Source organism: Thalassophryne amazonica, chromosome 17 (genome assembly GCF_902500255.1).
Source record: "Thalassophryne amazonica chromosome 17, fThaAma1.1, whole genome shotgun sequence".
Taxonomy (NCBI): domain Eukaryota; kingdom Metazoa; phylum Chordata; class Actinopteri; order Batrachoidiformes; family Batrachoididae; genus Thalassophryne; species Thalassophryne amazonica.
Window position 1 is genome coordinate 15,549,490 of NC_047119.1, and position 12,597 is coordinate 15,562,086.

General features: G+C 40.6%; 1 protein-coding gene across 3 annotated transcripts in view; it reads right to left on the reverse strand.

Annotated features, from left to right (window-relative positions):
- The window catches only part of garnl3 (GTPase activating Rap/RanGAP domain like 3), a 202,229-nt gene that overhangs the window by 90,384 nt on the left and 99,248 nt on the right, over positions 1-12,597 (reverse strand). For all 3 annotated transcript variants that reach the window (XM_034191917.1, XM_034191916.1, XM_034191918.1), the window contains exon 3: positions 984-1,058. In XM_034191917.1, coding sequence (XP_034047808.1) covers positions 984-1,058 — 75 coding nt within the window. The remainder of the gene's footprint in view (positions 1-983; positions 1,059-12,597) is intronic.

A 12,597-nucleotide genomic window follows, 5' to 3' on the forward strand; every position in this document is an offset into this window, starting at 1 on the left:
GTTCCTCCAGGACTCAGGCGCTACAGAGCTCCGTCCCAGCATCCCCTGGAACGCAGAGCAGGATGCAGACACACACTGCTCCAGCAGTGGCTCCAGGCACATTTCGCTTAAAGCGTCAAGATCAACGTTAGCTTTTGTTTCATTTTGTTCCTCTTTTGTCCCTTTTGTGCTCTTGATTCACAGGCTATTCGGTGATAGGAAAAGTGAAAGCTCATTTGTCCACCTTTTCTCAACGATTTATGACTTTTTAAAAACTTTTTTCCCTTCGTTCAGGAATCGTCTTATGCTGTGTGACCAGGCCCTTGGTCACGCTTCTATAGGTAGGGTTTGAGGGCATGCTCCCTTAGAAAATTTTTGAATTTTTAGGTGCAATTTTCTGCATTTTGGTGTATATTTCACCACAAAATGCAATCACAGAGAAAAGATACTTTATAATCTGTATTTATTCATTTGAACTTGTATTGCACAACCTTGAATGTGATGCTGTGATGTTGTGATGACAAGTGACATAAATCATCTGAACTGTTTTGGGCTTAAAAAGGTGATTAACCTTCCTGAATCATGGCCTGGTACAAATTTACCTAGTTGAGTCACTTATTGATGAATAGAGTGTTCAGAAAAAGGATTCAGTGGATTTTTTTTGGTCCATGAAAAGGGGGTGCATGCACCCCTCACACCCCCTCCCGGATCTGCCCCTGCTAACTGTATGGTACAGAAGGCCTTGTAGTGGTTGTGAAGCTTTTTTGGGGAGTGCTTTGTGATTTTAGGCTGCACACCAAACACTTACATATGAGACTTTTGACTTATTTAAATAAAGCGCCTCAACAGCAGCCCACATTTCTACACATTTATCCATCAACTGTAACGGCTAAAGAATAGATGCACCATTTTTTTTATGATCCATACTGAGAGGTCTCAGTGACAGAACAATATGGGTTAGCAGCATAGGACGGGAAGAATGGGCGCTAAAATGTAATCTATACCTCGTCGGATGAACCATTCTCCACCCTGAAGCGTCCTGCCCTCTGAATGGCCCCATCTGCATCGCTGGAAATCAGCTGTGGGAAACAAAGAGACAAAAACACATGAACGTGTTTAAAACTGGATCCCTGACGAATGCCAGACAGTAACAGGTGGGTCATAAATACTTTAGCGCTGGATGTCAACAAACAAAAGAGGAACCACGGATGATACATCAGCTCCATGTCCGTCCTCACAAGCACAGCGTCAGTTTTTACCACCATCCCATAAAAGTGTTTGCAGCTGCTGTTTCTGAACATTTTAATTTTTCCTCCTCACATCTGCATCTCTGTGCGATTCCCTAATTATATGGGTCCTGTTGACTCACGTCTTTCTCTGTGCTGCAGAAGAAGAGAGCAGCGAGACAAACAACAGACAGAGCCGAATACGTCACGTATACACAGCAACTTAACATCAATAGAAACAGAAGAATATGTCAATGCGTAATTCCTGGATGACTGTGTGTTTGTGTGCAATCATTTTTTTCAATCTTGAGGTCAAAATTCACGTGTCTGCGCGACTAACAATGAGTAAGCCAACGCGAGATATTTTGGCATTACTCATAGCATGAATGCTAATAGAAATCAGCTAATCTGCATTTAAAAACAAGAAACAGGCACCTTAGTGACCACCAGGCCTCTGCGATTAACATCAAGGCTTCATAAACGGCACACTAACAAAAGGTCTACTTTACATATTCCTGCCTGAACAAGCCCGTTGTGCCAACATTCTTATTTAAAGTAATATATAAAACAAGCGCAATCGGAGATTTCTGACGTCCACCAATCTGGATCACCTCCAAAATGCAGTGGGATCTTCCATGCCCTAATCTGTGGTGAAAATTTGGTGATAATCCGTGAAGCAGTTTTGAAGTAATCCTTCAAAGACGATATAAAGTGAAATCTTTATCCAGAATCCGGATCCGGATCCAGATCACCTCCAAAATTTAATGGCATCTTCCATGGCCTTATACGTATCCGTGTTGAAAATTTGGTGAGAATCTGTGAAGCAATTTTGACGTAATCCTTCAAAACCTAAATAAAGTGAAACTTGGTCCAGAATCCCGATCCACATCCGGATCCCCTACAAAATGTATTGGAGTCTCCCTTGGTCTAATATCTATCTCTTGTGAAAATTTCGTCAAAATCTGTGCAGTAGTTTTGACGTAATCTTGTTACAGACAGACAGGCAAATATATAAATAAATACATAAATTAATAAATGTTGATGATTTTATTGCGTCATTGGCAGACATAATACAGAGAGAACATAGAGAAGGCTGACTCCCACAAAATGATGTAATCTGGACGCCATTTTGAATGTGTGTAACTGGGGCAGCTTGCCTGCTGCAGTGGAGTGACGTTTTGTAAACAAAACTTCTCTTGAGTGTACTACAAGCTACTGTAATGCACTATTTGACTTTAGAACACAAGGAACTACTATTACAAACATTTATTTAAACAGCTGTTATGATTGTGGAGTGTATAGAGTGGAAAATAAGGCACTGTAAGTATATTATAACTAGGCAGCCTGATCTTTTATATTTTTAGTTTTATATTTTCTGTTGTGTTTTTAATCAGGTTCTTTTTGTCTCTTTCTCTAAAAATGTATTGTAGCGTTATTAGATATTATTACTATTATTGTTGTTTGTTGCTATTATTATTAATATATAAACAAAAATAAATGTAAAAATATTACAATTTGTAATACATTTGACTCTTTTACGATAACAAACGCTGAGCCATTATTATACAGAAAACAAATGCACACAAACGTGCTAACTACTGCAACAGCATAATGCTAACTTTAACATTGAAAATGCCATAGACATGCTAACACGTTAGCATCGGTCCAGTTTTTAAGTTATAAAATACATCTATCAACTATGTCAGAAGACCATAACAGGTCAGTTTAACATAAAAAAGGTAAATATTACTCACAGACATATGCTCTTTAGGGTTTTAGCAGGGGAAAATTAAGATAAAGCGAAATAAAACAATGACTCAATGAACCATTAGATTGAAGCACTGCTTCAATCTGCGAATCACTGCTTCGATTGGTTCAAGGTTCAAAGCAAAGCCGTGCTGCAGAAAAGTTGATTACAGACCCGCTGCAGGGTCTGTAATCAATGTAGAGAAATGATCATTTTCCTGACCAACACCCCCAAAAACAATGGCCACTTAGAATCCCACTTCCTTGTTTGTTTTAGTGTACTTGGTGCAATTGATAGCCGAACACTCAGTTCCTTTAAATCTTGATGTTTTTCTGATGTTGCTGGTATGATAGTTATGATCCATGGTCATGAAAAATGCACATAAACAGAAACTTTTGTCTCTAATACGACTCTAGAGTGACACAAAGACTGCCATTGTGCAGCAACACCCAGTTACACACATTCAAAATGGCGGCTGGTGCTCAGCCAATTACAATGCAGCATATAGGAATAGTAATATTAAATGCAAATAATTATTCTGAAAGGTGTTGACACCACCCAAAATAGGAGGTTTACTAGTCCACACCCCAGAATTTCAGAAAGGCAGACAGACAAACAGTCACTCTCACATCTACATGGCTAATTGAGGAACCACACAGGCTGGGTCTGAGACCAGTGGGCGGGCCAGTCATGTCAGCTCCGCCCACAAATGTGCATCTAATGGATGTAAACAAATATGTCAAAAAGTCAATGTGAACATTTCCCTACAGAAACACACTGAATGTGGTTTCCCATAAATAATAGTCAACCTCATAAAACAGAGATTATGTGTGGTTTTATGAAAAAAAAAAATTCAAATGACCTTTCCGAGAAACACATTAGAGGTTAGTGGTGTTATGACTAATCAGCTTCCCTGTTTAGTTGGTGATAAAGTTAGTGTATGAGTCAGTGAGCTTCCGCAAAGTGGAAAACATGACACACACACACACACTCACACACAGAGCGGACATTCCAAATGGACTTGAAAGAAATGTGTGGACTTGACGTTCAATTCAGAAGAAAAAGAGCGAACGCTAGCCCAAATGCTAATGTGAGCAGCTTGATGGAATCATCACCTTCAGCTAACACAGTTAGCATCAACATTAGCAGCTTATTGACATCATGAGTTGACTTTCAGAACCTCAATGGGAAAGTGGAAAGACTTTGCTCTGCGATGCTTAAATTCAATGACAGTGCAACATGTTCAAGTCTACTGATGATAAATATTTGGCATTTTATTTGCATCGTGATACTTTAAGTTGCTAACTTGGGTGTTGGATCTTTTGTTTGTTTGCTAGTCTTGGCTGTAAATGGTGCACAGACTGAATTTCCTATTGATGCGGACACTCAAAGAGCTTTATGTCAATGCCTCACATTCACTCATTCATGTATCGATGGCATGGCAGCTCAACAACACACTGGAATTAATTTGGAGATTAAGGACAGTGCTCAAGGGCAATTTAGTGAGTTTCCATCTGTCGGATAGTTGAACTGACATTGCTCTAATCATCATTAGCCCACAGCTCCTCTCTGGATTGCTTAGAAACGGTCCAGAATGTCGCTGCAAGATAATCTAAGAGGTCTCATGCAACACCTGTTCTGTCCTCTTTGCATTTTAGACTGCAATTTAAAATATTGGTGATGACTTAGAGCTCTACACAGTCAAATGACTCTCTACATCAATGAACTCTTGAACCCTTGAACACAATGACAAAGTGAGGAACCTTGGGGTAATTTTTGATCCTACGTTGTCCTTTGGCCTCCACATTAGAGATATTACGAGGACTGCTTTCTTCCACCTGCGAAATATAGCGAAGATTCGTCCCTTCCTGTCCATGGCTGATGTTGAGACCCTGATTCATGTGTTTATCACTTCTAGATTGAACTACTGCAATGTTCTACTTTCTGGTTTACCGCAGTCCAGCATTAGGGGTCTCCAGTTGGTTCAAAATGCTGCAGCCAGACATTTGACACGAAGCAGAAAGTTCGACCACATTACACCCATTTTGGCATCTCTTCAGTGGCTTCCTGTTCCAGTGAGATCAGATTTTAAGGTTTTGCTACAAGTCTATAAAACTGTTCACGGACTGACACCTCCCTAACTAGATGACCTAAGTGAACCCTACGTACCGTCCTGGGCTTTGCATTCTCAGTGTGTAGGATTACTTTGTGTCCCTAGGGTGAATAAAAAGTCTGTGGGTCACAGAGCTTTCTCTTATCGTGCCCCTGTTCTGTGGCACGATCTCCCTGCGTCAATAAAACAGTCAGATTCTGTAGAGACTTTCAAATCCAGACTTAAGACGCACTTATTTTCCCTTTCATATGGCTAGCATACTGGCAGAGTATAGTACTATGCTTTTTAGTCTTTTAATTCATTTTATTAGGAAACGGAGTGTGCTGCGGCCTCAACTTTATCTAAAGTTTGGATCTTTTAGTGAAACACGATGAACACCTTAGTACTTCTTTTGTTTTTCTTGTTACTTAATGCTAACAAATTATACTGTATTTGTTGTCTGTCTGATGCCTGATTCTGTTTCTCTCTCTCTCTCTCTCTGTCTCTCTGTCTGTTCGAGATGTGGCTCCATCCAGAGATGGGTGTGGTGTCTGTTTTGGAAACCCTCCTTGTGCACCGGCAACATTTCCTCAATGTGTTTTGTGTAATTTACACAGAGGTGACCCTCTGTTTGAGTCTGGTCTGCTTGAGGTTTCTTTCTCAGAGGGAGTTTTTCCTTACCACTGTCACCTGTGTGCCTGCTTTGGGAGTTTGGCAGTATATAAATGAAAATAAATTGAATTGAATTGAACCCTTATGTAACAAGCAGGTCTCTGAGGTCCTTGGACCAGAACCTGTTGGTTGTACCTAGGTCAAGACTCTGCATTTGAGGTTGTTGCTCCCAAACTGTGGAATTCGCTGTCTCGCAGTTGTGAATCTCACACCGTCTCGCAGTCCGTGACTTACACGAGAGGTCAGTTTCAGCAGAGTTCCGATTCAAGGCACAATGTAAACACATCTCATGAAGTCTGGACAACAAGACAAGATCGGGGCACAGCAGAAGTCCATCACAGGTGCTACGCATCCTCTAGATAACCTTCTAAACTTGGGAGAATGTGTCATTATAAAAATTGCCTGTGAACTCGCTGGATCAACTCCATCCACATCTTCACTCGCCATTGTTTACATGTGCTGTGAGACGCTGGAAGTCTGTTGGCACCGCGGTGCATTCTGGGAAGTGCAGGGGGCCGCCAGGGGGATTTTGGGAAATATTAAAGTACTGAATGCACTGCCTCTGCATCTGCTTTCTGTGGACTCTGTTGGAATTTTTAAAGAGAAGCTCAAAGACCCACTTCTACAGGCTCGCTTTTTATGTTTTAGTGACTGCTGTTATTCCGTCCGCCAAGGACGTAATAAAATCATTGGCGTTTATATTTATTTGTGTGTCTGTTTTTTACCAAGATTATGTCAAAACTACTGTGTGGATTTTGATGGAATTTTCACCATAGATAGATGTTAGACCAAGGAAAACTCCATTAAATTTTGGAGGTGATCCGGATCAGGATTCTGGATCAGGTTTCACTTTTATACAGGCTTTGAAAAATTACTTTTAGCAGGATTACGTCAAAAACTACAGCATGAATTTTGACCAAATTTTCAACACAGATACACATTAGGGCATGGAAGACTCCATTCAATTTTGGAGGTGATCCAGATCCGGATTCTGGATCAAGTTTCACTTTATATACACTTTGAAGGATTACGTCAAAACTACTTCATGGATCCTGACCAAATTTTTGCCACAGAGACATATCAGGTCATTGAAGAGTCCATTAAATATTGGAGGTGATCCGGATCTGGATCAAGATTTTCCTTTATGCAGGCTTTGAAGGACTGCTTCAAAATGACTTTATGGATTCTCACTGAATTTGCACCACAGATAGATATTAGGGCATGGAAGACTCCACTGCATTTTGGAGGTGAGCTGGATCTGGATCCAGATTCTGGATCAAGATTTCATTTTATACAGGCTTTGAAGGATTACATCAACACTACTTCACAGATTCTCGCCAAATTTGCACCACAGATAGATAGCAGGGCATGGAAGACTCCACTGAATTTTGGAGGTGATCTGGATCTGTATTGGTGGACGTCAGAAATCTGTGTTTGCTCTTGTTAATGTCTGTTTTCATTTTATTTTTTCAGTGTAAAGCACTTTGTGATTTTATCTTGAAAGGTGCTATACAAATAAACTTTACTTATTTACTTACATCTGTATCGCAGTTGCACTTGTACAAATAGAAGAAATAGAAGGAACAAATACGTTTTGAAATAGCCCTATGATCAGATCTGGGTAATAATGTGGCAGAAGTCAGTAGGTGCAACAACATTTCAGCTGCACCTGCAAACACACAGACGGAAAGACCGGGCAGACCTGATTACAGCCTCATCCCTGCCCTCGCTGGAGGGTAATGAGAAAATAAAATCCAACATGCATGTTCACTGCAGGCGGCAAGCTCAGCTAAATGACACAGAGGTTTCTAGATGGAGAAAATACTGCCTCCACTATGTTCCCATGCATATTAATAAGCCTCAAAAATGAATATATTTTCTGCATGATTCCTGGCAGTGCTGGTAAAGCCTTGATTTTTTTATTTTTTTATTTGCATGTTTGTTTTTTACGTGCACACTGTGATTGAGCTTTGCCACCCCAGAGTGTGAAAAACAGAAGATTAAAAAAATGGAAGCCATGTCTCCATCTCCCTCTGCTGCAACATTAACTGCCCAGTCACAGGATAATGGAGGAGAAACCAGCACAGTGTTCACATGTTGCCTCTCTACTGCATGTGCGAGCCGGGCAAAACGCTTGGCTTTCTGTATTAAATGTGCATTTAGTTGTTTGTGCTGCACTCTGTGAATAGTCACAGTATTGGTTTTTGGGTGAAAGAATGAAAAATGACAGGCAAATAGAGAGATGAAGTGGTCTGGGGAGCTTTTGTGTGTGTCTGTGTGACGCATTACGCAGCCCTTGCTTCTAAATCACGGCACAGAAGAGTGGCGAAAAAGGAAAAGCTGCACTCCAAAGGATTTCCTGTGGGATGGCAGGGGAGGCATATTGGGAGAGCGTTCTGCTCTATGCTTTAACAAACAAGCCATAAAACACATCTCCTCTGTGGAGGAAGAAGGAGCTGAGGAATTAAAGAGAAAAGAATGGGGCATTAGACACAAAGAGTGGCACAGAATGAGTGAGTGAACAAAAAGCCAAATGACAAAAGAATAATAGAAATCTCCAAGATGATTAAGCTTGGGTAAGGAGAGAGTTTTACACACGGAGCAGGGATGCACGTGCACGCTCTCGTTTCTTAAGCAGCTGCTGTTTAAGGGCACGAGTTGAACGTTTGGCAAACACAATCGAGCCCGTAGGTTACACAGAGAGCCTGTAATTTCCCAGAGGCCCGTGGGACAAAGCGGCACTGCGATGCAGCTTGGGGCATTAAATCAATACTTCTCTGACTCCTGATAGATAATTGATCTCATCAGCGAGCCTGTTCATGCACGCTCACATTTTGCCAGGAATCCGCGAGAAGACGGAGGTGTGGGCAAGCGAGGAGAGGCAAGAACACAATGCGAGTAATGAGCGAGCGGGATGAAGAGGCACTGAGAGGGTGGAAGAGACAGAGAGAGAGAGACTATATATGTGACAGATGCAAAAATAAAACCAGCAGGGGAAAATTAACAGTTGGTAGAATAAATGAAAAGAGAAAATGAACAGACTGAAAAAGGAATTAAACAGAAACTACTGATTGGAAAAAAAAAAACATTTGTTGGGAGATGCTGCAGGTGGTGATGTTAATAAAACGTCTTGTTATGCACATATTCAAACAGAGCACAATAATGTGTGAAGACATCTAAAACATGAATTAGAACACAAAGTTATGAGCTAGGATAAAAGATTTCTTATATGTACACAAAAGGTCTTATATGTACACAAAAGGTTTTTTCTCAAATTTTGTTCACAAATTTGTTAAAACCTCTGCTCGTGAGCACCTCCCCTTTTCCAAGATTATCCATCCAGATAGCCAGTGTGGGCAACAGCCCACTCTAAGATGTGTATTCGATTATGAAAAAAAATATATTTATCAGGTGAGAAAGCCAGATGGGGCAGCATGGTGGCTTAGTGGTTAGCACTGTTGCCTCACAGCAAGAAGGTCATGGGATCAATTCCCACCTGTGTTGTAAAAGTTCAGAAGTTGGAGCAAGGTGCTCGGGGAGCCCAATATAACTTTTTTTTCATGTATATGCTTGACTTCAATGTTTCATTGTGCTCTGACATTTATCACTGGTTGTAGCCGCCTCATCCACCACTGTGAGTTGTATGCTAATGCTGGCATGCCCTCTTTGAATATAAGGTGATATACACACTGGATGACTCTTACTGGGTTGTTTCCAACCTATTTATCTAGTTTTGTCAGAGATCTGAAAGCCATTACGCTCTACGCTCAAATGACATGTTATACTTTTGTGTACATTGTGTTCGAACTGAAACGGGAAAGAAAGATTTTCGTTTTTCTGCTCTCTCTGCTTGGAATGTCCTCCAAACTGAACTGAAACTGTCAGAGTTGATTTCTCTGAATGCTTTCTGCTTTACTTTAAGAAACAGAGAATGGAAATCTTTTGAACAGTTCCTGTGTTTTAAATCTTAAACTGTTGGTTGTTTGTTTGTTGTATTTATGACTGAAATGATTGTGTTTTACTTGTTAACTGCTTGTGTTTGATATATTTTCATGATTATCTTGATGTTGCTTACTTGTCTATTATGACGTGCTGCTGCCTTTCTTGGCCAGGTCACCCTTGTAAAGTAGGTCTCGATTTCAATGGGCTTTTATCTTGTTAAATAAAGGTTATGAAAATAGTGGCCTTTCTGTGTGGAGTTTGCATGTTCTCTCCGTGTTTGTGTGGGTTCCCTCCAGGGGCTTGGCTTCCTCCCACATCCAAAGACATGCAGGTTAGGTGAATTGGTGACATTAACTTGTCTTGTAGGTGTGCGTGCCATAGACATGCTAACGTGTTAGCATCTGCCCCGTTTTTAAGTTATAAAGCACATCTATCAACTGTTTCAGAAGACCATAACAGGTCGGTTTCACATAAAAAAAGGTAAATATTACTCACAGACATATGCTCTTTAGGGTTTTAGCGGGGAAAAATTAAGATAAAGCGAAATACAACAAAGAACCAATGAAGCAGCAGATCGAAGATCATAGCACTGCCTCATTGGTTCAAGGTTCAAAGCAAAGCCGCGCTACAGAAATGCTTGATTACAGAGCTGGTGCAGGGTCTGTAATCAATGTAGAGAAATGATCATTTTCCTGACAAACACCCCCAAGAACAACGGCCACTCTGAAGGACCGATAAGGGAATCGTTAAGCAAAAAGGCTATTGATGTCGATGTATCGAATCATTTCAAGGATACCCGAAAAGAACCAGTTCCCGACACACAAACCTAACAGCAACACGCTTTTTTTTTTTTTTTTTTTTTTTTTTTTTATAAAACTCACATTAAAGACTCGTGATTATCTTATTTAAACACCTACAGTAAATACAGATTTTGGTTGAACTCACCTCCATAACGACGCAATGCTGCAAACAAGTTGCCGCAAACGCTTGTTTACACTGACAACAAAATCTCAGCCTCCCCAACGAGAACGTGATTACGCGCAAAATTTGACACCATAAAGGCATCAGTGGGTACCAAGCAGCAAGATGAAGCCAAATGCTAAATGTTGCAGTTCCTTGAATGGCCACTTTAGGCTGGCTCCAAAAGTAACCTGCTGCTTGTGCAGCAGCACGTAGTTTGGAAAAAGGTAATTTTGAATTTTTTTGGGCAATTATTCATTGTTTAAATATTCAATAACCTTATTGTTACAAGGCATAGTAACACCAAATTCACATCACACATCAATGGTCTCCTGCTGGATATACTACAGCTCTCAGTTTAGATAAATGTCTTTTTGCATAAGTTTAGAGAATTTTTCTTTGTTACAATATTCAATAAGGAGCAGGAGATCCCTGCAGTTGCAGTGAAGTTGGTGTCATTTTATTGTGTAAAAAGTATACAAAAAGTACATGAACACACATCATACATTTTGATATAATACTATAAGAGAAACCCATATGAGATGATACTAAAATCTTACAAATTCAACTGGACGGCATTATAATATTCATCATAAACTTTTTTTTTTAAATATATTTACAGATGGAGACTGTACTACATGTTCTGGAAGACTGTTACATAAACAAACTGTTCTGTTACTAAAAACACCTTATAACAATGTTCTTATTGAAAATTTAAACACTCAAAAATTATTCAAAATTATACTAAATGACTTTTTTCCATACTAAGTGCTGTTGTATGACCAGCAACAGATCAGTGATATGTGAAGTGAATTTGGTGACGTCAGACCTTATATACGAGGGCTGTCCATAAAGTAACGGTCCTTTTTATTTTTTTCAAAAACTATATGGATTTCATTCATATGTTTTTACGTCAGACATGCTTGAACCCTCGTGCGCATGCGTGAGTTTTTCCACGCCTGTCAGTGACGTCATTCGCCTGTGAGCACTCCTTGTGGGAGGAGTCGTCCAGCCCCTCGTCGGAATTCCTTTGTCTGAGAAGTTGCTGAGAGACTGGCGCTTTGTTTGATCAAAATTTTTTCTAAACCTGTGAGACACATCGAAGTGGACACGGTTCGAAAAATTAAGCTGGTTTTCAGTGAAAATTTTAACAGCTGATGAGAGATTTTGAGGTGATACTGTCGCTTTAAGGACTTCCCACAGAGCGAGATGTCGTGCAGCGCTCCCAGGCATCGTCGTCAGCCTGTTTCAAGCTGAAAACCTCCACATTTCAGGCTCTATTGATCCAGGACGTCGTGAGAGAACAGAGAAGTTTCAGAAGAAGTCGGTTTCAGCATTTTATCCGGATATTCCACTGTTAAAGGAGATTTTTTTTAATGAAAGACGTGCAGACGGGTTTGCGCGTCGGGACGCAGCTGGCGCGGTGCGGCGGCACAGGAAAAACACCTCCGTGTTGATAACCATTTGTAAAATCCAGGCGACTTTTGATGGCTTTCAGTGGAGTGAGTATATGAGAAATTGTTTAACAGCTGGACATGTTCCAACCTGTCCTTAAGGCTTCCAACAGATGTGTTTTTCCTGTGGCGGAGCGTCGCGGCGACTGCGAGCTGACGCTGCAATCCGTCCGCACGTCTTTCATTAAAAAAAATCTCCTTTAACAGTGGAATATCCGGAAAAAATGCTGAAACCGACTTCTTCTGAAACTTCTCTGTTCTCTCACGACGTCCTGGATCAATAGAGCCTGAAATGTGGAGGTTTTCAGCTTGAAACAGGCTGACGACGGCGCCTGAGAGCGCTGCGCGACATCTCGCACCGTGGGAAGTCCTTAAAGCGACAGTATCACCTCAAAATCTCTTATCAGCCGTTAAAATTTTCACTGAAAACCAGCTTAATTTTTCGAACCGTGTCCACTTCGATGTGTCTCACAGGTTTAGAAAAAATTTTGATCAAACAAAGCGCCAGTCTCTCAGCAACTTCTC